The sequence below is a fragment of the Bombus pyrosoma genome, linkage group LG14 (genome assembly GCF_014825855.1).
Source record: "Bombus pyrosoma isolate SC7728 linkage group LG14, ASM1482585v1, whole genome shotgun sequence".
Taxonomy (NCBI): domain Eukaryota; kingdom Metazoa; phylum Arthropoda; class Insecta; order Hymenoptera; family Apidae; genus Bombus; species Bombus pyrosoma.
Window position 1 is genome coordinate 10,932,666 of NC_057783.1, and position 26,037 is coordinate 10,958,702.

Sequence of the window (26,037 nt, forward strand, 5' to 3'; positions counted from 1 at the left end):
AGTTACAATCTAAATAAAATCATCGTTCACGGGCGACATCATTCTGTCGACGAAACATTGACATAAATTCTTATGTGAATAATTGAAATAGATTGAGGCAGAGCAAAGATCGAGTCGGGAATGTAAAAATTCAAATCTTTTATAACAGATTTGAGATGTTCTGTACATGAATAGATTATACGGATGGATAAACGAATAACCTACTCGGAAAAAGGTGTTGGTTCTAATGACTAAGTGGAACTAATCGATAAGATTATTTGATAAGATATTTCAATAAATATTTTCACACAATTGTTCGATGATGTCATAGAGTATGAAAAAAACATAAAACATATTAGCCGTCTGTCCTTTAGTCGTCGTTAACACGTGAGTCTTACTTACGTACTAATATAGATACATAAATAAGCATTCCTTATTAGATTAAATTCATTTTTAATAGTTGGACACTATCATTCCGTTACCGTTGTTACGTCGCGTGAGATAGTCCGTGCGACGTCCTTCATTGTCTGACCGTCAAGGCCCAAGCACCATTATACATACCCTCAATAAACCTAAGGCCCCACCATAAACTGAATCTTATTAGCTTAAATCCTGCAAGTATTTTCGGTTTATAGCTGGTGCTTAGAACAGTCCTTAGGTTTATTGCACATTCTTACAAATTACGGAGAAAGCGAGTAGTTACCTAACGAAAAAAAGTAGATAATTGTCTAACGGAAAAGCCGATTTTTCCCATGAACAAGGTCATCCCCGAGCCACGTCGGTAGGAGGCTTCCTCCTCCAATCTTCATTTATTAACCCCTTAGCCTACACGCTATCTGCCGATCGCGCGAGCCATGGTAGGCAAGAAGTTCGGTCGCGCGCCGTGCCATTCATTTGTTCAGCCGTGTGCCCGAACTGGCGCAAAACGTATACTTCTTATGACATGTATATTGAGGGGCTACAAAAGGAATTGTGAAATAATAAAAAACGTTTGAGGACAAATAGTGTTTTTAAGACGTCTAGGGCGTAATCATGATCAATTGATCAGTTAACAAAAACAATTTACTATTTCAAAGTGGATAATGAATCACTAGCAATTTGTAAATTACCACGAGTCAGATACGTGGGTTCCGTTTATGGCACAAATTCTTTACCACGCGTCAGACTCGTGGGTTCCGTTTATGGCACAAATTCTTTATTACGAGTCTCCCTCGACGATATAGGTTAAGGGGTTAACGTTGGCTATAACCAATGGGCATCGCGGATCGTTACCCTCACTTTTCTAACGAAATGTGTGAACAACGAATCCACGTTCTTAGTTCAAAAGGCACACCCACACCGAGCTTTCCTCCGTAATCACACAAGAACAAAGTTCACTTGTTCTCATAACGACAGAGCAGTCACTTCATCTATATACTTCGTCTACGACATCAGGAGGGTCAACTCAGCTTCTACTTCTACTACACCAGGAGAGTTTTACTTCTTCTACTACATTAGTACATTCAACTGTAAGGGCCTTGCTCTACTACGACAGGACATTCAGTGTATCTCTATCGGATCTTCATCCGCCAAATAATCGTCTATAACATTTATATCACACGTAACGGCGTAAGTCCTCATTGTAATAAGTTGTTGGAAATATAAAATTTATAACCTGTTAATCGCAGTGTCATACCACATCAATCACCCCTATTATCCCAAAAGAAATAAGGGGATCGATCTGTTCGTGGTGTCGATTATTATAATCGTAACGGGAATTTACGACTCCCGTTGACGCGCTTCCTCGCGATCGCGTCTCCCCGCGACTGGTCGAAAGTACAACCGGGAATTGTTAATTCTGAATCAGAATTTTCGATCGATTTTTGTTATGAAAGTAATTGCTGTTCATTCGTTATTCCATTAATTAAAATGTCGCACAAGTTGCACCGTGATTCGCAAAGAAACTAATTTTTTGTTTAACTAATTTTACGTAATAAATTAGTATACGGAATGATTCATCTAACTCGATAGTTTTAAGTTATTTATATGTCATTACTTATACGAAACATCAAGCGTTAAGCCTTTCTTTGATGGAATTTTTTATTGCTTTGTAACGTAAACTCTTAAGGAACCAAATTCGACAGAATTGAATGAATCCGCATGTAACAGATAAAAATAAAGAAAGATATGCATGTTTAATTTCGTTTTTGATTCAAATATAAGAAACTTCGTAAAGTATGCTTGACGTGGTATTCTATAGAAAAAAATGAAACTTCCTTTTTTGTAAAATGAAGTATGTACAAACATGGTAATATCAACCTTTCCGGTATCGTTTCTAAAGATTTAATTTAAAAAAGTTAAACACAACGCTATGCCACTATATTAAGATGCAGAAATATTATGACGAGCTGATAATAATGACGAGCTGTAAATGTTCCGTTTAATTTGGAAGTAACTACATGGTTTTGTTTGTCGCATGAAGTAGTGTTGTAGGTATTTACCAATGGATAGATTTATCGTTCAGATAGAAATTCTGTTGAATACAACCTAATATTTACTACAGAATGATTCAGCGTTTTCGGTGTCACGTGCCGAAGTTATCGCTGATGAAAAACATACGAGAAACGATGGTTTGTCAATTTTTTTAATCGTTTAATAATAATAATAACAAATTTTATTAACGGAAAAACATCTTTTTTATAATAATGTAGCAAAATATTAGAAGCATAACGAGATAAACAATCAAATTCTTATGCATAAGTTTAACAAAATAAGTTTCACAAAATTTTACGCAATACAAGAGTACAACATGACAATCAATATACAATACATAATATCAGTGTCGCACAAAGATAGTAGATATTGCATTATTTCACAAACGCATTCTTCTTACATTTTGATCGGGGGTAAAAGGAAGTCTTGTTGGTCGATGTATTTATTAACAAATGCTGATTCTGTTGATGATATTGTTACCGAATGCCGATTTGCGAATAGGGATATGGAATAATATCGAATGCTGGAGACATAGGAGGGAATGTCGAAGTTAATTCGTATTGTTGGATCAGGTCAGTTAATTCTGTTCCAAATATTGCGTAATAATGATAATTCGTTAATAGTCGTACGCTGCTCTACTTACAATATATTCAATTGAGACAATAATCGCTGAATAATCATGATCGTTATACAGGTCGCCCCTCTTATACGCAAGGAACCTGAGAAAATGATGTTGGATATTTTCCGGAAGATAACAGGATTTCTCAGTGCTTGGCGTTCATATTGCCGGTGCGTATTGGAGATGAGATTGCACCAGAGTAACGTACGATACTACAAATGTAATTACGTGTAACAAGAGTAATTTAATGCGTTCTTGCGTTTTACAGTATGAGATTATCTTGAGTAATTGATTTTTCAAACTCTGACATGTCAACTATATTTCGCAAGCTGTACATTATATGATACTAATCATTTAATGATGCGAACGTATGATAGACGTATCATTTTAAAGGTTTAAACTTTTCTATACAAGGAAATTAAAAGTTATTTTACTTCATATTCCATTTGTACAAATTCCATTGGCACCTCCATTAACCTGGGCAAAACGATAAGAACTTTTCCTTGGCTCAATGATCAACCAGAATCCATTTTTCGCACTGGCGCTTATCACACCTTTCTCGAATTCTAACGGAGTTGTCGTTTTTGGTCCGATCTTGACATTGCACTTGGCAAGAAGGTGACATAGCAATACCTTCATCTCTGTGAGTGCAAACCGGTTTCCGATGCACATTCTGGGCCCAAGGCCAAATGGCATATACGTGTCCGAGTTCATAATCTTCTTACCATTTTTAAAGAATCTGTCTGGTTCGAATTTCAGAGAATTCTCGTAGTATTGTGGATCGTGATGAATCGCTTTCACAGGAATCCAAACGTTCATTCCTTTCTTGACCGTGAAAGGTTTGTCACCGGGTAACGCAGGTGGCAGTTCGAAATCTTTAGCACATAGCCTGTCCATGAATATAGCTACCGGATGCAGTCGCAAGGATTCATTCATCACGGCATCTAGATACTTCATCTCGCTTAGAACTTCGTAGGTTAATTGCCCGTTGTTGTTTTCCAATGCTTCATCGATCTCTTGCTGTAATCTTTCTTGAACATCTGGATTCTCGGCTAACAGGTGCGTCGCTATGCAAATTTGCGCGGAGACGGTTTCAAATCCGCCGAAGAAGAAGCTGAAAGCGTGAGAGGCCATACTTTCCACGCTCATACCTTTTCCTAGCTCCTTCTTCTTGTTAGTCTCTAGCAATAACTGTATCACGTCCGATCTATAAGCGCCACTCTTTTCTCTAGCTTCAACCGTGTCTGTCACGATATCAGAGAAAAATTTCTCGACGTAGCTCTCCACGTATTTAAATTGCAAGAGTTTCGCCAACCATGGGGCGTTTTTGTGCATCAACATTGTTAGAGATTTTTTGAAAGTTACTAAGGTTGTACCTATTTTACCGTACACGTAAAACACGTTATTCGGTTCCTTTATCGTATCCACGGAGACACCGTACACGCAGGTAGCGATCACGTCGTTTGTATATTTACTCAGAAGGCTCTTCATCTCCATTTCGCGCTCGTTCTCCGGCAGTTTCGTTAAATGGTCCACGAATTTGTCCGCGCAATCGGACATCAGTTTGTACATGCCTTTTATCTTGCTAGAAGTAAACATGGGAGACAACATATTTCTATGCTCCTTCCATTGGTCACCTGTCAGAGAAAATAACATTCCTCCTAACAAAGGGTCCACTTCCTGGTACACTAACGGACGATGGTCCGGAAATTGTTCGACGTTCTTGATGGTGACAGCTTTAATCAGTTCCGGATCGCGGAGCATTATAACAGGCGTCAGAAATTCGTAAAAGCCAACATATTTCGCTTCAGGATGTAATTGATAAATTTTGAGAATTAAATCGTGCATGGTGCACTGTCGTCTAAGCAGGGGACCCATATTTCCAAACAGTGGCGTCGGTGGAATATGCAGAATTCCATGCTTCTTGAATAAATTATGATTTTTCGTGGTAAAGTAGTAAATAACGACGAGTACTGCTGCCACTATGGACAAAGCGATTGGTAGATATTCCATGGTAAAGTAGTCGGTATAGGTGCCAGACTTGTGCGATGATAGGATGTGCGCTGTGTTCTCTTACCAAGAAGACTAAGAGTCGGCCTATGCGTAGAGTTCCTATGTAGGGGAATTCGTGTGTGCATATCAGCATGCAGGAGCGTCTCAACGTCGTGAAACTCCCTTGCGTTTGATTCCATTGCTTTCCTCCCACTTTTATCAGTTTTACCGATTTTATCAGTTGGATAATTAGTTTAACATATTCGGCATAGATTGCAATTAATGATTACATATTTTGAAAAAAGAAGGATCGATGGAATTTAGGCCGTGAGATTTTAATTAAACATAGCCGCTGCATAGATTTCAAGGAAAAGAAATCGGTCGTTTTTTTTTAAATTTTTAATAACCAATCTTCGATATAATATTCGTTAATAAGTACTTACGATCGTCTTCTGTCCGGCTGACAATATATTTATTTCATAGTTGTAGAGATAATTTGTTATTCTTATTAAAATTCTTTTCCCACTGAAGTTTCCCAACATTCAAGTATACAAATAAAAATAAATGTTTGCGCGCCGATTACGGGTCGGGGTGTTTGCAGAGGGACTTTGCACAAGAAAAATATTCAATACTTTGACCTTATGACGTGTTATGATCTTAGTTCGCTTATCGTTTTGCAATGTCTTACCTTGAGGAAGATAATACGTACACAATTTTTCTTGATAAATAATTCTACTGATTATGATGCAACATAAATTGCGTCGTGATTCGAAAAGAAACTGGTTTATTTACTTAACGAATTAATGAAGATGATTCGTTCAATTGCAGCACTTTAAAGTATTTCTTAATTGCTTCTTATACATATAAAACATTAATTCGGAAGGTAGTTCTACGAAAAAGACACCCTACACGATATAACAATCCGTTGTTTACTATTTTGTTCGTTTACTGGCTCACGGAGATGATCTCGCGTTTTTATTTGGATATCTTATATTAGATTTGCCAGTGAAATTTTTCCTGTGTAATTGTTATGGTACGCGGGGTCTAGAATCGAAAATTTTCCTGTGTTCTGATTACTGTATTATGTTATGTGACTATTTCTACGAACGCTTTTTTTTCGTATAAAAGACAATTTAGAACAATTTAGACAATTTACGACAATTTACGGCGTAATTTAAGGCGATAGAGTGTTAAGCAAATCTTGTTATATAACGAACATTCTAAATTATCGTCACAAAATGATAGTCGATGCACTCTAGTACTAATTTGGTTATTTCGATATCAGAGAAAAATTAATTTTCTTACGTTTTCAGATAACATTATCTAAATATATGTAGGAATGTTATATGATTAGTTTGTAGGTAATAGTATGATTTATATAATATTGTTTGCACTCACACGAAATCGAATATAATACCCCGTTTCACGTATTTGTTACTACTTCTGCGACTCAACAACACAACGATCTTCAGAGGACAACGATAAATTCAATTCTGACTCTTTCAACTTTCGTTACAACGTTTTCAATGCTCACTTTTTTCCCTTAACATACCTTGGTAACGCTCATAACACTCCTTGATAACGTTAACATATCTTAACAACGCTAATAAACAATTACTCCTCACGCCACGTCCTTCCCTGATGTCACACTATCCCACATATATATTTCGTAAATGTAATGTAAGAAGTTATGTAACGTAAAGATTACAGAAGACTATGTAAATGTTATCATGTTATTTTACACTACATTGAAAGAAATTTTACTTCATGCTCGGAGCGCGTAAAGCAATATGTATTCGATTTTGTGCAAATCGATCATCTACCGTATATTTCGTTTAAACGCGCTTTCCGAGTATTCTTACGTATTTCGTTGTATTATTATTTTTAATATTCTTCGTATTTCTTTTAATTCTTGTTTCGGTAACGATATATCTCAAATATTTTACTTTTAAATGTTAACCAATTCGATTCATTACCGAACCTTTTGCCGAAAATTATTTAATTAATTAAATTTGTAGAGAAATAACAGTTGTTAACGATAGTTTAGATCATTGGACGAATAGGACCGCGACGATGCGTCTATGTTTTAATGGTTTTCGATTTCTCTTTTTCCTTGAGTCGATCGTCGAAATTAGCCAGCAGTGAATTGCGCTCGAAGTAGACGGCCGCGGGTTATTTGGATGTCTCTCTTGAGCTGCACGGAACGTCGTGTCGCCTCAGATCCAGGATATTGCGAACGATGGGATCAACGTACGGAAACAAAGCCGGCCACTTAGCGGCAAATTAGCGATGGCTCCGGACGCCACTGTCGCTCTTCATTACACCCTTGCACACCCTTGGCATCCAGCGCCGACCGAGCATCTCCCCCTATACTTCCAGGGCTAACCCTCTTAACATCCTGCAGACAATGCAACCGCCTATCTTCCTCACTACATCTCGACCAATTAAATCTCCGCTATGACGAAAAATCCGTCTCCAATCACCGGTAATCGCTTAATTATTCCATGCCTCGACTATTCATTCTCTTCCTCCTGCTTCTCCTACTTTTTCTTCTTTTCTTCTTCTTCCTCTACATTTTTTCCTTTCTTAAATATATTTTGTATCTGGCGAAAGAACATTTTCCAACATTATCTTAAACAAAACATATACCGTATGAGGTATGCGAATGAATAAGGTTTTACGTAACTTGCGTCGCATACGAATTACGATATACTTTTTCAACTCGGTGAAGAATCTGAACCGTTCAAACGGACATTTCATACGTTAGAAATAATTGGTACTTGGTAAATAGTTGAAAAAGTAAACTTTGGAGTATCTTAAACAAGTTACTAGATGATCATAGAAAACGAAACGAAGTCGTGGTCGCGATCGGCGTCGCGTATTTTGCATCGATATCGCTGCGATTTATTTCCAATTTCCGAGAGCTTGCACCGCCATGGCTTTCCTGCCCGCGGAAATTGAAGGAAACCGAAGAAGAAAAAGGGCGGAGGGCTTCGTGCTCGAAGCATACCACTCCTACCCGAAAGTGGGATGACGGCTGGCCAGAAGGCTGGTAAAGAGTAGGGAGACTCGTGTATCAGACTCCATTGTTAAAGCTTGTTGAGAGTATGCCAATAGTCTGGAATTCAATTTGACTTGCGAATCACGAACACCGTTTAATATACAGCAGACAAGGAGGTGGCGGAAACCGTATGGCTGCTTGTTTGGCAGATGACAAACCGGGCAAAACACAAACAGATGCATGAAGGAAGTTGCTTGCACGCGGAATGCTAATTCGATATTAATCTCAATGATAGCCTCATGAATACTCGACCAAGGTGAACTTGATAATTTTAATTGATTTGTCGCATTGTTTACCTGCTCTTTCAGAATATTTAGAATTTCGAACTTTTTCATTTAACAAAACTGCTATTGATATTCTAGATAGTATTTCACATACGGGTTGAAACTTTCAAATTCCACTCGTTAGAATATCATCGATTATCACGAATATACTTAATGCGATATCATACCTTTATCTCTGTTTTACGATGTAATACCTTTATAAAGTTCGTCGTTAATAGAGGATATCTTTCGAAATGGCGAAGATTCTTCGGATAGGAAAGTAAAGTACAATTACCATCATTGTAGGTGTTATTACGATTTTTATAATTTTATTCTTTAAATATATTCTTTAAAAAATGTAGAATTCCAACAACAACAAATTCAATTCAAGATTACACGTAACGGATATGTGCAATGGATACTGCTGGAATTGTTATTGTTGGAATAAGAATCTGATGTTCTTCTAAGAGAATTTATCTTCTATTTTTATTCATTGCTTGTCGTTATTTCGATTACAATAGATTTTCATGTAGACTGCATCGAATACTGGCATTAGCATCGTCTTTAAAGAAGTATTGCGCATTTTCTAATGGACAGCGTAGCGATTATGTAATCGAACCAACTGATGAAACGTCTCTCAGATTTTATGCAAGAAATTAAAAGGTAAAAGGAACCTATTATTGAATAATTTGTAAGTACGTGTCTGTGCATTGTATCGACAAATAACGAATACTAAAGCCGTGTAATTTATTCGATACGATGCATCTTCCAGGCGAAGGAAGAATAGCTATGTACATACTTATTGTTAGCTAAATCGAGTCGATCATCGAGAAAAAACTCTTGCGGAAATGAAAGGATTTGCGATATTTCTGATATTTTTTTCTTATATAAATCGAAATTTACTATTAAGTTTCAATAAAATCTTTATAATCTAGGACATCTGGGATAAATATAGAAAGAAGTAAGTGTTTATATCAAGAAATTAATAGTATCCCGTAAATAATATCATTAATTATTTTGATGATGATTAAAAAATTATGTGACCGACTAACGTTTTTCATTCCTATCGAATAATATTATTAGGAGGAAAATGTTATTAAAAAAGCCAGTCGATATACGAAGACGAAGGAGAAATTAGCGCACGCGAACGAAAGAGGTACGATGCGACAAAGTCGGGTTCGTTCAAATTTGTTTCTACTCCGATGCCGTCATTAGTTGAGCTGAAGCGAAACATCCCTCGGGGAAATATACCTTAATAATAACTTAAGAGCGATCCTCTTTCTTCCTCTCTTCTTTCTCCCTTCTTCCAGTTTCTCTTTTTAGCGTTTATTCCAACTAACTTCTCATCTTTCGTCTCTTTCGTCTTCTAGTAAGCGCCTTCTCCATTTTCTTCCTTTTTTTGTTAAATTCTTTCTCAACTTTCGACAGTTGTAACGTATTATTTACATTTACGATAATTTTTACGGTATACGGTAATTTATGATGTAACACGATATATTAATTTTGTGGAAAGTATGTGAGACGTAGTAAACGATAGGTTGATATTTCTTTCCCTTCTTGAACAAAATTCGCCGTGCAGTTTTTTTTTCCTCGGAATGATAATAAGATGATCGGTCTTGTCGCAGAAAGTGGCGCAGTTAAGCAATTACGTAGCTAAGCATTCGAGAGCAAGTTAGAAATACATTATATATAATAATATTTTATGGAAATATTAATTAAGTGCAACGCGTGAGTTGATTATCCGTAATTTTTTTTTTATTTCAACGTAAGGTCTGACCGATTTAAAATATTTCGAGAGAAACTATTTCGATTAATCGAAATTCATACAATACAGCTGTTTTTTCTTAGAGGCATCGTAGATGTATGTTTTGTTAATATTTGGAGGAGCTGGATATGCTTCTGTAATTTATAAACTATAAAACATTATATTTTCTTTCGTGTTAAAATTGGCGATTATCGCTAAACATAATTATATAGCAAAAGATATAGGCACTAGATCGAAAGAAAATAATTCTAGTGATTTAATGGGTAAATATCAGTTTTGAACGACTGGATATAATTGCTAAAACTTGTAGCAATTTTTCGTTTATTTAATGCTCCTTAGAAAAGGGGAAAACATCTAAAACGTCTCGTTTGTGGAAGACTGACGTTCAATTTTCACGAATAGTCGCCAGGAGACGCGAGCATCTACTCTTTCCTTTCTCGTTTTTTAGTTGGAAATTAAAAGCAGCTGGATGCTGCCTCGTTCCGGGCCCGGAATTCCCGAGAGCAAAGTTTCTCAACAAAGGCTGGATTTCTTTCCTCGCTGTTCGCTTCTTAAACGCTGACATAATGTACGAGCTAAGTCCCTTGAATCACCCAAGAGATCGGGACATCCCGGTTTCATTGGCGGAACGTTCCTAAAATGAGAACGTAAATCCATACCATGTTGAAAGGCGATAATACGTCTTGTTTTTCAATACGTATTCCGAACGAAGATTTACAACCAATGAATTCATTTCTGTTGAGACAAAGATATTATTCTCTAGGTATCTCTTCAAAATCTTCACCTTCTTGCTTACCGACCACAACGCTTATTAGCACTAATCCGCGAATTAACGACTCTGACTATCCAGCCGGTTCGATCGACAGCAGCCAAAATTTGTTGTTTCATCCTGAAAGGCTAATTTCACGTTTGCGCCGGGCTCTAGTAGTCACGAAAGGCCGGCCAGACCAAACTTGAAAGTTTCGCGCACACCTAAATGGGAAGGAGGAAGAACTTTGACTGAATTGAAGGCGACAAATTTGAGAAAGAGACACAGAGAGAGAAAGTAATCCTTTAATGATCCTGGACACACGAGTCGTAGAGAGGAAAGCTTCGCCTCCTATCAAAGACAGAAGAGGAAAGAAGAAAGAGGAAAAAGGAAAGAGAAATGAGGAAAGAAGAAAGAGGAAGGAGAAAGAGAAGAAGGTGGCTGGCTCGGTCTGCAGGCATCTGCATAACAAAACGCGCAATTAATAAAGTTCCCGGTGTGGAGGGCGACCACAAAAGAGCATTTCGTCCTTTCACCGTGCTCCTGCAACCTTCCATCGTCTTCCTCTCTGTCCCGCCGTCCTTCCTCCCTTTTCGTCTTCACCCCTTCGCCGAAACGAGAATCGCATGGGTGGGGGTAGAATGTAGGTTGGTGGAGTCAGAGGGGATCGTGGAAACAGGCAGACACCTAGCTCCGGGTTAAATAAGTCAGGCTTTGTAAGGAATCCTCCGTGAAACGTGGCAATCTTTGCTACGCGAAACTGTTGGCTACGTATTTTTAATATTTTACCGGATACCGGCTTTTCTGCGTTGTTTTCATTCGCTGGATTCGCGGAAGTGAACTTATTTTCGAAGCTTTTCGGCAACTTTCAGCGAGACCGGGCCGCATCGACGATGATTTTTTTGTGACAAATGGTGGGTTAAATGTAGGATAGTAAAAGCTTTGAAACTAACAACAGATCTTTCTGAGTTTTATCAAGAGATTGTTACCAATTCACAAATCTGATTTTCGCGGATTCTACCCAAAGTATGATGCTACCGATCGAGTTAAAGGAACAAATAGAGCAATAGCGGAATAGGCAGCAGTCGTGCAAGAGGACATTTTCACACTGCCTCGGCTCTAACCGGGGCTTTCTTTTCATTAAAAGCCCAAGCAAACTTTCGAATGAAAATTCGCTTGGAGGGTGTCTGAATTGAATTGCTTGTGTTACCGACCGCTCCCGTCCTCCCTTTCTACATTCTTTCTCTCTTTCCCTTTCTGCGAGTCGTCGCGTCGCGTCAGTGCAATCCGAAAGTTTTCCCGCGCAAAATGCGAGTCGCATTATTTATCAAACGGGCGAGGAAGCAGCCGGCATCGGGCCGAGATTTTAACGTTGGCTGCTATCGTGCAGTTACCTCCTACGGTAAACAGTTTTCAGTCCTCGGTCGGCCAAAAGTCTGGCTGGTTAATACTTCAGACGACTTCGAGCTAACTTCATGCATACTTATGTCGCGACGCGTGACTTCACCCGCAACTAGGATACCACGCTCCCCGACCCACTCCGCTAGATTTCCGCGCTAGATTTTCCAATCACCGAATTTTACACCGATTCCTCCCGTTAGCTACGATTTCTCGATACAAAATCGTTCGCAAATAATCTTCCCGCGAGATTATTTTTACCAGTTACGGCGAACTGATTTTATTAACGTGGAACAGAGTCCCCTACGCTATTTTTTGACAGTTTCGTTTTCGCACTCCCGCACAATGTAATTCTTGTCCGTCGAACCTCACGTTCCACAATTTCTCGCTTGCTTTTTTTTCTAAAATTCCCTTTCTGGCATCGATATATTCAATACACCTTCGCGGTGTAAATTCCGCAAGGGAAAGCGCTATTCAAAAGCGAACTACGACAATAACAACATAGGAGCATAGCACAAAGGTGACAAAGTTTGAAAATTGTATACGTGCTCTTTCTGTGTCGAAGTTTAAAAATTGTGGTACACGCGCCATCAGTAGGGAAAAAATAGAATAGTTCGGTAAACTTAGTTCGTAGAATTAAACAATACCTTCATCAAAGCGATTAATTCCTTCGTGCACCGTTCCAGCTGCGTTCTTCATTAATTAAACACATGCTTCGGTCGATGCGATTTTTGTGCCTCAACGTAAAATACTCGGGCGAAAAAAATGCACGCATCGTATAATAAAAGAGAAATAATGGCCGCCTTTGGAAGCAATTATTACGGACTTGCAGAATTTTTTGCAGAAAAGGGAACATCGATAAATACGCGCCGATGTAGTCTGACGTCTTTTACAGACGTTAATAAAGAAAATGTCTTCTTTGCGAAGCTATCGAAGGGTATAAAATGGAAGAAACGTTTGTTCGTGGTGATTTCTTCCGGTAATAAACACGACAGTTTTTGCTTCCTTCTTATTACTCTTTTGCAGAACTGATTAATTCTTGAATATTCAGATATCGTAGACCGTATGCAATAAGTATTTTGTGATTATACAAAGTTCTACTATCTTGTTCCGTCGTTAATTGCTTCCGACTGAAATAAAGGCCACGTAAATATAACTCGGAATTGTTTTACGCGAGATAATAGAAATAAGACAATCTAGATGTTGACAATAAGTTGAAATATTTCTGCTGCTTTTTAAGGAGCAATTGTTCTTTATAGGTATCGCGTCCGTTATTTCCTTATCATCGAGTTTCCTTCGCAGCTTCAGAGGATGCGTAATTCTACGAAATTTTATCTGCGTCCCTTTCTACGACGATTCTATAAAAAAAATGCATCATCATCGTGCAAACGTAAATCATCTGTATTGCGTAGGCGTAACCTTTCGAACTTGATCGTAAGATTTTACACGTACTTTCGAATCAACCGAAAGAATTTATCTAATGAAGTAGAAAAATATATGAAATATTCTTCATTTTTCTCTTTCTTTTCCTTTTAAATGGGTCGTCGTATCGGTTTCGTAGAAAAGTCAGCTTTCCAAGAAATCGGTTTCCGATAGGTAGTTTGCTTGTAAAAAGGTAAAAAATGTTTTTTTAAAATGTGGGCAAATACGATATATTCTTACATTTCTAGGTAGATATACAGTTTGGTAGTCGATCTCGGTGCTTATAAAAGAACATTCGCACGCGGTTGCAAACATGCGCGATCACGCGCATACAGGGCAACGTTTCAACCGCAAAACTGACAGGGTGCCGTGATCGATCGGCTCATCAAACATCATGCCATATTGTTGACTGAATCCCTTTTGCGGGGCTGCGAAGCTGGACGAGCTGAAGCGAGAAGAAGAACCAAGAGGAAGGAAAAGAGCCAGCTAGAGTGTCTATTTTTATTACGTGGTTTAACCTGACGGCGATTGCGCGAACCGGAGACTGATGGCGTTTTTATACACACCTGTGAAGAGATAAGGGAAACTACGAAAAGATCGTGTATCCGCCGGAAATTAATATGGATCCTCGTTCCCTTACCTTCTCTTCCTTTTTTTCAAAGAACTTTTTGGAAAACAGGTAGGGGCGTTGCTCGCGCAAATATCCAGTCGTTCGGAAAATTCGTAGACTTTTTGACAATCGATTTGTACCATCCTATCCCACATATTATATATTTTATAAGAATCAAAGAGAATCGTCGTAACAATTGTTTAATTAATTGTAAATATGTTTCGTATTTTCCTTTTTGTATTAATGCTTTATTTTTCCGAATATTTGCGCAAATTTACCTAATTTATTCGGTTGCGTAGCGAAAGAGTGATCAATTGCAAGTTCGAACAATAGGAGATTGATGAAGGGCCCGTATGATTTTGCGGTTTATCCATCATCTAACATCGATGCACTAAGCGTTCAAAATAGAAAGGGTGGAGATTTAAGGGAACTCTTGATATCTTTTCGGTTAAGCAGAATCGATACTTTCAATGGAAGAAAAAAAAAAATCTTTTCCCGTAAATATAAATTACGTATAAACGCGATCAAAATTTTCCGTACTGTAAATCAAATATTATGAACGATAATCTGTGAACTAACTTTTTATCTTGATAAACTGCTTGTTTACGGAAGATTAAAACTGCCGTAAACATTACGCTTCTCCTTGCTATCTTTTCCCAGATAAGAAAATTCAAATAATGAAGAACGTAATATTTTCATAAATTCTTGGTGTTAATCAGAGTGATTTTAGAGAATTCTTTTTGCTCCCCGTCGGTGTACGTACGATTTTTGTTGGCGTGTTTCCGCGATGCAGCCAGGAATAAAATAATAAATTATTGAAGCTATGTTATGTCGCGTCCTTGGTCGTTGGAGGTAAACAGTCTCCGGTCGCGGAAATTGAACAATTTTTCTGCATTTTGTTTACCAGTTGCTTTTCTCCTTCCATTCTTTCTTTCTGCTAGCCTAGCTTCGAGTCATTTGCATTGTTAACAAGCACGTTATATGCGCCCTTTTCGCGTACCAAGTAAATATGCCCTGATTAGAAAATGCAAGTCATTCTCTCTTTCGTAGTTTGAAAATCGTAACTTCTATGTATACGTATATATAGAGGATAATACCATCTCACTGATGTATCGTAATATGCGCATGGGAGTGTAAATATTTCTGGAAATAACGGAGCATAAATCAATCTGGTAAACGCGTCTCTGGGAGAAGCGATACAACGCGCGCATCTCGTATGTTGATAATCGGAGGAACCTTTAACCGACGATAGTGAAAAAAACTGTAGAAACACGAGAGCGTTGCGCGTTTATATCCTGTTGAAAAACTTTGTATTTCGGTAAAGTGTTCGATATAATACATATTTCTCTGGCGATATGCGGTCCATCCACGTCAACGAAGGTCCTATCTGGTGGCATCAAATATTACGGCTCCTGTAAACACTACAGGGTGGTAATTAAAGCCAGGCCCTTCTTGAATTATAAACATCGAACCAGGGTAAATTCGCCGTAGGTGAAAACCCAGCTAGCGCATTTCCCAAATTCGCTTACACGAGTGTGCGCTGTGTGTCATCCTTTGGCTATTACAAAATTCCCATCAAAATTGGCTACAGTGTCGCAAAGATATTATCCCATCAATTCAAACACCTTTAAAAATTTTGATCTTATCGCATACATTATACGTATATATATACACAGAAAAAAATTTATTTTGGTAAAAGCGATTATACGCACGAATTCGGAGAAAATTTCAACGATGAAAGTAAATATGTGTTTTTATCGTATTTATTATCTATCTCGCGTTTCGATTGTAAATACGTATGCGACTCGAGTGAACTCAGTCGTGACACGTAATGAATTTGTAGTGTTGCAAATCTTATCAAAAATTTATCCAATTAATTCACGCAGTTTTAAATAGTTTTTAATTTATTTCCAAGCATTCCCAAGATTATTGAACTGAACCAATTTCGATACGTATTTATATTTGAAAATTCTAAACAATTGTGACGCAAACACTTGTTGTAAAAGAAACTTAGAAAGTAAGTATTTAGGATTAGGTTGTACAAACTGATTTCGAACTCCAGTCCAAGCACCCATAGAATTCGAGAATCTATTGTACTTATAAACACTGAAGGAATCGAATCACATAGTAATTGTAAAGTATGTACATAATACGCACGTAACATCGTAGATTTGATTCGAGACGAAATAGCCGTCTACAATTTTGAAGTGGTTTCTTTAAGTATAGGAAATGAAACATTGTCTCTTAGCAAGTAAAATTTTTCTATTAAGACCGACTTGGATTCCCGTTGAACTTGACTCCATCGTTAGTATCCATGTTCCAATGACCTGTTAACTTACTTTTTCTCAAAGTGTACTCAAAGATGATTCTCATAATGCCAGAAGAAGAAGCAGAAGAAGAAGAAGAAGAAGAAGGAGAAACGAGGAGGCACGTCGTCAAGCTCATTGCCAAGATCCATTTATTCATTGCCTTCAATTCCATCCATCATCTTCCTAACCCGATGTTTGAACAATTGGCCTGGTCAATCTACCGTCTCCGAGCGCCATTAAGTAGGATTACTATTCGTACTACATATACACTATCGATTCGGTACCCCTCTAGAGATATCTCTCAGTATGGGTTGCGTAACGTCACACTACTTATTTGCAAGAGTTTCTCGTGCGTCACGCTCGTTGCCACGAAAGGGAAGTTCAAGGCTTAATTTGACAAGATGTGACAAACGACGCCAGTCCAGAAAGGGTAAAAATGTTCGGTACAGTCGGCTAGAAGATTGGTATTACATATTTATAGGAGACTCAGCATTGCCTGCTAAAAAATGTCCCGCCATTTCGCACCGACTTCAACTTATTCGTCGTTTCTCTTTGTCGACCACTTTGCCGCGCACCCTTGAAAAATGATCGTACTGTCAAAAACGCCGTCTACCGCGCCCGTCACCTGCGTCTCGACTCATAATTCTCCTTTATAAGGAAAATTATCATCGCTTGTGCTCCACTCCAATTCCTCTCTCATTTTCTATACCGAATAACCAAATTGAACTCGCGGTGCTTTTGTAATACCAATTTCACCATCCGATTGATATTTAACGACCTGCGATTATTCCGCAAGCCCGTCCCTTCGCACTTCCCTTTGAAAGAAGCCATAAATTACGTATTATCGATTCGCGATAGCTCAAAATAGTAACATGTACTAATACGTGCTATAAACAGATCAGAATAATTAATACACTTTGATACTTCATTTTCTCTTTTTTTTTCGAAAGATTTTTTCAAGTTATCTTCCCACTATTATCGGTACTTGTTCTTTACCAGAAATTACGAATAATCTATACATACTGTACCGTTAATTGTATTAATAATGTTAATTAATGCTATTAATCGTACCATGAATTATAGCGAAATATCTGCAAAATTGAATAATTACGTTACACTGTATTTGCAACAAAGCGTGATATATGCTACAATATTAAATTGGTCGATAATAATATTCTTTGCAAATTTTCCATCAAATTCATCTTAAAATATTCTAATTTTTATGTCTAATTTAGAAATCGTTTATTCAGGCGATTTACATGCAATTTCGTGAAATAGAAATTAATTATTATGCCGTTAACGAAGCCTCGTAGATCAGAGGTGTGTTAAAGTTTACCACAAATTCACGAACTCTACTTACAAATGAGATACCTTTTTGCCACGAAGGCAACAGGTTGCATACCGAGAGCAGAGATCACGAACTTGCTAAAGGTCGAGCTCCGTGACATAAGTTCACAAATTGTCTTCATTTGCTTACAAAACGTCGGAGGAAGGTTCGAAAAAATCGCCTGAATTTGCAGGCTGGAATCCTGGAAAGTATAATGATCGATGCTAGAAAAATTTTCTTGTGAATTTTATTAAGAATTGTTCAATGTTCGTTAATCTAGATATATCTGAATATCTGATATGTAATAATATGTATATTAATAATACGAGAGTGAAAAAAATACGAATAGATTTGGTCTGGAATTAGCGGTGGAAGTCGACATTTTAAGATGAAGAAGAAAATATAAAAATATTCAAACTATTTCAGACATAAAGTTTTGGTAAAAAAATTTTAATAGATCGCTGATAAGAATTAACGAAGGATTAACTGATTGTTGAAACGAAAAGACGAGTGGCCATTGCAGCTACGTTTGGCTAATAAGTAAAACTGTTTAAATAACCAACGGTCTTATAGAGGACGTTGGTCGAGTTCATAATGATATAGCAAATTTTTTACGAAACAAATATAATATCGAAGAAACGCTGACTCACGCAAGATAAGACCGCTTCCTCGCTCTGACGTTAAACGAAGTAAAAAGACGCACGCGTGACATGGAAGAGATTATAAAACAAAGTTTTTAAACGCGACAGATATATACACATAATTATCTGTCGTAGAGTAACATAAAGTTGAAGATCCATGGATTTGAGCAAAACATGTTACATATTTGTACATAAAGAATTCCATTTGCTTTCCGAAGGGTCACCCTGTATATACGAATAATCATAGCCGATAAGTTTTGCAGTTTGCTTATTTTATTTATTTACAAATTCAAGCTAAGATGTAACATATCAGTTATACACGAGCAAGATAAACAAGACGTTTAAAACTATTTTCCGCTTTCTCTCTTTGAAGTTATTTAAAACAGACTATTTTTCTGGGATTAAAAATGAAAAATTTATCGGTCAGGTATCTTATGAACGTGTCAATTAATTTGTTTAACAGTGCGGCGGTATCGCGCGATTCTACGAATCTGCGATTCGCCTTAGCATTTTCATCGGAGGAGTACAGGGCGAAGCAGCTTATTAACAAAGTTAAATTAAGCAAAGTTTCCGACTCTGATTACCTATGGCTCGCGTCACACGGGCCGGTTTTAGTTTGCTCGACAAGCTTGTTTCTCGCTGGTCCGATAAGCCGGCCAGCTTCACCGTATTATTTCCAAAAGTTTTATGGAATCGGTTTTTACTTATGCCGCCTATCGACGAATAAATATTTAAACGATCAACAGGACAGAATGATATCTCTGCCCCAACAGTGGCATAATTCTGACGATATCGTATAGGCATAATTGCCAATCGAGCATGTTCCAATGAAAAATGGCTCCGATCACGTTGAACGCCGCGGGCACGCGACTGTTCATTCATTGACTACCGTATGTATTTAATCAAGCCGAATCGAATCGGTTCATACGAATTAAGCGATAAATAATATGGTAGAATGTTGCGTAGTCGCTCAATTCGTTGGAACGTATACGTTTATTCCGTCAACCGGTGAAAAACGGACGATCTTGCACGATTAATGAATTTTAATGAGACTCGACGTTTGCCAATTCGCTTATTTTCATACAAGTAATTTATGCGAGTATCAACTCTATCGCCAAGTTGCTTCATGCATCTATTTTCTTTGTGATCCGCATGATTCCCAATAATTTGTGAATTATTACAACTACTATACAACTATACGCCAAACTACAAATTTTAGAACGCAGATAGATCTTTTGTATTTCTTTTGTTTTAGTTAATCTGATCGCATGCAAATGGTCTTTCGTTTTACGTCAATATGCTTGTTAATTTAATCTACTTTTATCATTGATTTGAAAATTAGGTTTATAAAATTAACATTTCAAGCTAAAGATATGGAGTTTTTAAGAATTATACTCAATGGTCGATCGATCATTCGATCGTCTTGAGAACGAATAAATTTTGAAAAGAATTATTGGCAGAAATTACTTTATACGTAGTTTATCAAGGGTCGGATACCGTAAAAAATATTAATTAATATAGCTGAAACCTGGCTGAATTTTTTGTGCTTTTATAGCTCGAGGATACTGATTAGTGATTAAACACCAATATCCAATAAAATAAGAGATCGGATTATTTTCAATCGACAATTACGTGAACAGCCGAACGAATTTATGTTAGAACGTTCTCACGTGCTGTTTTCCGTCAAAGATATCGATAGCCCCGTAAGGGGATCAGGCAACGTGAACTACGAGCTCTATGCGTAAGTACTTCGTCGTAATACCGTAAATTGATGACTACTGCATTTGTGTCCATCGGGATGCCGCGTATAAACCAAATCCCCTGGGGAGTTGATGGCAAACCAAAGAGAATTTCATTACCGGCCAACGAATTATAATGCGGTTTGTATGCATACGCAAATGTTGAACTTCCTCCTTTTTCCTTTCTGTTGTATTTGTAACCGAATTCGTAGCGTGCATTTCACAACGATAAAATCGCTAATTTACAAATTTGTCAACTTTTGCACAGAAAATATTTATATTAGTTTTAACAATTCTCACATGAATGAATCATATGGTTTGGCTTAATTTTTTTTGTCTCAAGTATCAGATATTTTAAAAAGCCAAATATTGTATTTTCTACAAGCCTGAGGATCGGAAAATTCTGCCAGTGCATTGGTAGTCGTTTGGATATCCGTTTTTATATTGTATATGTATATATATCTAATTCGAGCTGTGTATTTTTACTATTCTGCCTATGTTATCGTTAGTTTCATCAGAAACTACAGTTTCTAGTTAGTAGAGCCTGTCGATACAGAATCTTGTATGTGGAATACTTAGTTAAAAAAAAAATTCGTTTAAAGACATATTTCCATCGAAAATAAATTACACGGTCTATTTACAGAACCATGTTGTGAATTATGCAGCTATATTAACATGCGCAATAAATAACATTAACATATGTAATAGATGGCAGCATGCACACATACATACATAAGTATAACAAATTGTCTTTCCTTAAAATATAGTCATTTAGTCGTCTTAACAAATGCTATCTTGAAAAAGGTATCTCTATTTAACGTTTTGTTTGAAAAAATACATTTACGTGTCGCAACTAAAACTCGCCACTTCGACGGATTTCCTCGAACTGGGGTTAATTTGCCGAGAAATCAAATCTTCCTGTACATCCTCCATTAATTTTCTATATTTAACTATAAATCAGTCTTGTTTCGTCATTCGATGTTCCCATCACGGAAGATCCATCGAGATTCGTAAAAACAAATAGTTCGACAAGCTTATCAACGCGTATCGGTGAGATTATCATCTACGATACTTTCGATTTATATGTGAGAACGAAAAGTAGAGGAAGATTAAGAAGCGTTCGCGGTGCTAATTTGCGTAAATCGCAAGAGGTGTACGTTGCGGTAACTATGTTCTAGCGCCGACACAAAGGACAGAGGCGAAAGGCGGAGCGACCAAGAAGGGACCGCGGTCGACCGAGGAAGCCGAGATCTTTATGGTAGCAATAAAGCCAACGTTGCTGGCTTCCAATTACAAATGACTACTGGTAGCTGAAAACTATTGCCTCTGGCGTACGTGTACCCCCTACCTATTCAAGGCCCGTAACCCTGCGCACACCCTTGCATTCTCGTTCTCTCTGTTCCCCGTATAGACGCTGACCCCACGAGCCAGTTCCCGCGGCTGGTTAGCTACGTGAAATAGGACCTATCGTAAATCCTCGTAACGCCTAACTAACTCCCCCACCATGTAGCGCCTCGACTTTCTTTATGCCGCCACCATCGTGTCCGATGTAAGGATTACCTCGGTTAATAATTGTTATTAAGCAACTGACACGCTACTACGTGCTCGCTTGTTCAGATTTTTCTGTTCCCTGTCGTGTCGAGGGTGGACAAAGAAAATATGTTTCGAAGGTGGCGTGAGGAATGTACTTTGGAAGACTATAAGCAAAAGAGGATGGTTGATAGGTTTTGTTCGATTTTGTAGTTTATATCCTTTGATCTAAGAATACTCGCTAAAATAATCGCAGTAATCTTTTAACAAAATCATTCTACGGCTGCTATATTGAAAATTGACTGCCGGAAAAGAGTGCGAATGTATAAGTGATTAACGTACGGCAACTTAATAACTATTAATATGTCGGAATGAGTTTCGCGAAACTTCTAAAATGTTTATAAATAGGGTCTGAAAAGTTTCCATCAGTCTTCCTTAATATTCAAAGTTGATACGCGAACTTCAGATCTCGTGGCGAGTTTCAAAGCTAATTTACCGTAACAAAGCTACGCCGTTGTTTTATAACCGACATTTATCATCGTATATCTTACGATAAATAATTAAGAACATCACAACGAATCTGATCGATCACTGTACCGAACCTATCATCTTGCTATGTTTCCTACTATACGTTATATTTCCGAATTATCTGTAGAATCTCATTTGTACGTATATAGATAGCATCGTAACAACTTTGTTTATCCATCGCATATTCGTGTTTAATTGTCCCTGCAAATCGTTAATTTTTACCAAATTGTATTACAATTATTTTTTTTTACCGAATCAATATAATTAATATTATATTTATCGATTCATCTATAACCTATAGGATTTTCTGCTATCCAAGATTACATCGTTTAGCGATTATTCCATTCTCTGTACAATATTTCCAAGTTCATTGATTAAAATTTTAAATAGAAGGTGCATGAACTTGGAGAATACCTTTTTTATATTTTATAATTTGCAGCGTGTAAATAATTTTACAACGAATGAGAAATTAAAAAATTAAAATCACCGTGTAAAACGATAAAAGTCAGGAGCGGATACGTAATCCTAAATGTATCAAAGAACATTTCACGGGGTTGAATATTTATCGTAGCGTAAAAATGTGCTCGACTTGGTGAAAATATTAAACAAAATGTCGCTGCAGTCTCTTCCATCGGTCCTCACATTTTAGAAACTAGTATAATCTGTCGGTGAAATCCTCGTGCGCAAATCTCTTTGCCTTTATAATCGCGTTTCATCGTATGAGAGTTAAGCCAGCGCGAAAAATTCGTACAGGCCGATCGAAAAACTACATCTAAACGCATCTACGTTATGGAAATTTGACGCCGACCTCGTTTGTTTGATAATTTCTTACGAAAAACTGCTTTAATCAACATCAAAATTATGGAAAGTATTAAATGTTGATGATAATTTCTCCTATTGTATCATATAAAAACAATTCATATATAATCTCATTATTGGCAAGAATCAGATTGTCTATTTATATCGATATCGTATATTTTTTAAATACATGTATGTGTGGCGCATGACGCATTTATCGTATTTACACACTACATACTACGTAGTTTACTTGATAATTAAAGAAACAATCCAATTATGATAAGTGAACTTTTCCCCATTTGTATACGCATCGCAATCTTTACCATTTCTATCCTTTTCTAAATGCCAAATTCTCACAGCACGATAATACTTTATCGCGAACCATTTAGTTCGAAACAAACACGATTGCCTTTTCAATACGGAAGAATCATTAACTTAAGCGCAATTAATAAGAATCGACGCAGCGTGTGAGCGAGTGAAGTATGCACGTTTAATAAATACGAAATGGAATTCGCTGCAGGTTGTAAGTAAACTTTGAATAGCAGCATGTATGTTCTGTAAAAGGCGTACAGGTAACAGAGCTGGTCTTAGTCACGGAGAGATAGGCGTTGGTCTGGTGAAAAGCGAGGCGCCGTATATTAATCATGGTATTAACACTCGAACGTTGGCAAAAGCTTAAACTAGCGTGGTTGACACCGTTGAAAGGTGTCACACATCGTCCTCCTTGGCAACTCTGCGTGCTTGGTCCCTTTCTATATATACACGTATACGTGTATTATCCTGTTGAACGATAAGCGAATAGAGATACAGGGCATCGTGAAGGGAAGAGAAAAAGAGGGGGTGGCTGAGCCAGGATGCTAGGAGTGGGACTGCAAACTGAAACTGGGTGCGAAAATTAATTGCCAGGAACGCTTCGTTCCATCCACTTTTGCCAAACTACCCTTCACCCTTAATTACTAACCACCCTTCGGCCTGCTCGGTCAGAATCCCTGTCGCTTTTCCAGCCGACCGCTAACTGGTGGGAAAAATCAAAATCAACGCCGTTGAGCGAAAGATATATAAAACGGTAGAATGATCAGATATCACGGTCTGCTTAATTTTCCAGCGTATCGGTTAAAAAATAGGGCCGGCAGCGACGTCTCCGACCAGAGTCGGACAATGTTTCGGCCAATTTTGCTGGACGATCGTTGCTAAATGTCCGTGGTTAAATTTTAGCGGAAATTTCCACGACCCCTTTCATACCACAAGCTTTTTTTACAAATTTAAAATTCGCGAGAAGTAGATAGCTCATGGGTTTTCCTAAGAGTAATATTTTCCGTTTTAAGAAACATGCTCCCTCCTATAGCGCTCTACGATACTACTATACTATACTTCAAATTTGCACGAATATTAGCTTTAGCTTTCCTTTTAAAATGACAAGATTATCATCGAAGAAAAATAACACCGTGTTATTAAAAATTATCCCGACTACTTAAAACTTTTGTAAAGTTGAAAAAGAAGTTAATTCGTTATAGGTAATCGATAGTTTGTTATACCCTGCTCGGTATCCCGATGGAAACGTGATGCGAGCGAAGCGCAGTAACAGGATACGGTAATGCTGCTGTTATTCTTGTAGTTGAAGAAAATAAAAGGAAAGTACGAAGGATAAATAAACGAAATAGCGATATACAATTTTCGAATATTTCCATCTCGTACGAACCACAATGGCGAGATTGCAAAGAAGCAATCATCGATTCGATATGCAATGCATAAGGAAAAAGGGTATGCGCCTGTGCAATTGCTGTACTGTGTACAATGGCCGAAGAAGAAATTGCGCGGACGCAAAATATAGATATAATACAATCTCTGTTACTTGCTGTCTATAACATGCTAACACGATACAGGAAATGGAATGAAATCGCGACGAAAATTATTTCGATAGTGAATTGTACGCAAAATTATTAACAACGACAATAACAATGTTATATACATACATACGTTAAATTTGTTCGATAAACAAAGAAGAGCAAATAATTTATAATTTATAAATGGGAATATTTGTCTAACGAAAAAGCTGGTTTTTCCCATAAACAATGTCGCCCATGAGCCACGTTGGTGGGAGGCCTCTTCCTCCTATCTTCATTCCTAACGTTGGTCCTAACCAACTTTCTTAACGAAAAGTGTGAGCAACGAATCCGATTTCTTCATACAACAAAGACACCCACTCCAAGCTTTCCTTTGTAATCACACAAGAACTTCACTTGTTTTCTGGACGACAGAACAGTCACCTCATCTCTAGACTTGTTCTCATACCTACAGAGCAGTCACTTCATCTCTGTACTTGATCTCAAGACTTGTTCCACAGTAACATTCAAGCACCAGTCAAATCTCATTAGCCAGTTAAAACCAGTTTGAGTCAAAACACAGTTGAAGGAACAGCAAGAGTCAGAAGTCAAGTCAGAAGGATCTACAAGTCGAACACAGTCAATCGACAGAAGATACCTCATCACAGTCGCCAACACGAAAGGAGTCTCAGGTCGTACTCATTCGTAGTGGTCTTTTCACATACGCAATCTTGTGTCACATTGAAGTTGTTAGATCATTCAAAATATATATTAACCTGTTAATAGCAGCGTTATATTCACTCAACCACCCTTATTATCCCAAAAGAAATAAGGGATCGAACGATTCGTGGTGTCGATTAGTCAAATCGTAACGGGAATTTACGACTCCCGTTGGCGCGCTTCTTCGAGATCGCGTCTCCCCGCGAACGGTCGAAAGTACAATAATTCTAAATTGTAACTTCCGATGTCTCGAATTCAGAAAAGAGTAGATACTTTAATCGACGAGAGAATCA

At 37.6% G+C, this 26,037-nt stretch overlaps 1 protein-coding gene and 2 long non-coding RNA genes across 3 annotated transcripts in view; 1 reads left to right on the forward strand and 2 right to left on the reverse strand.

The window, feature by feature from the left end:
* LOC122574837 overlaps positions 1 to 26,037 on the forward strand; it is a 96,503-nt gene that overhangs the window by 65,915 nt on the left and 4,551 nt on the right. The gene's annotated exons all lie outside the window — the stretch shown is intronic.
* Positions 2,615 to 5,169, reverse strand: LOC122574828 (cytochrome P450 9e2-like). The gene has a single exon (XM_043742915.1). It carries the CDS (start codon positions 5,081 to 5,083, stop codon positions 3,506 to 3,508), a length of 1,578 nt encoding a protein of 525 aa, XP_043598850.1. The 5' UTR covers positions 5,084 to 5,169; the 3' UTR covers positions 2,615 to 3,505.
* On the reverse strand, positions 13,903 to 17,711 carry LOC122574838. Its single transcript, XR_006319204.1, has 3 exons — positions 15,427 to 17,711; positions 15,234 to 15,343; positions 13,903 to 14,164 (listed from the first exon to the last, which is right to left on the reverse strand). It is a non-coding gene; the product is annotated as an uncharacterized LOC122574838 (long non-coding RNA).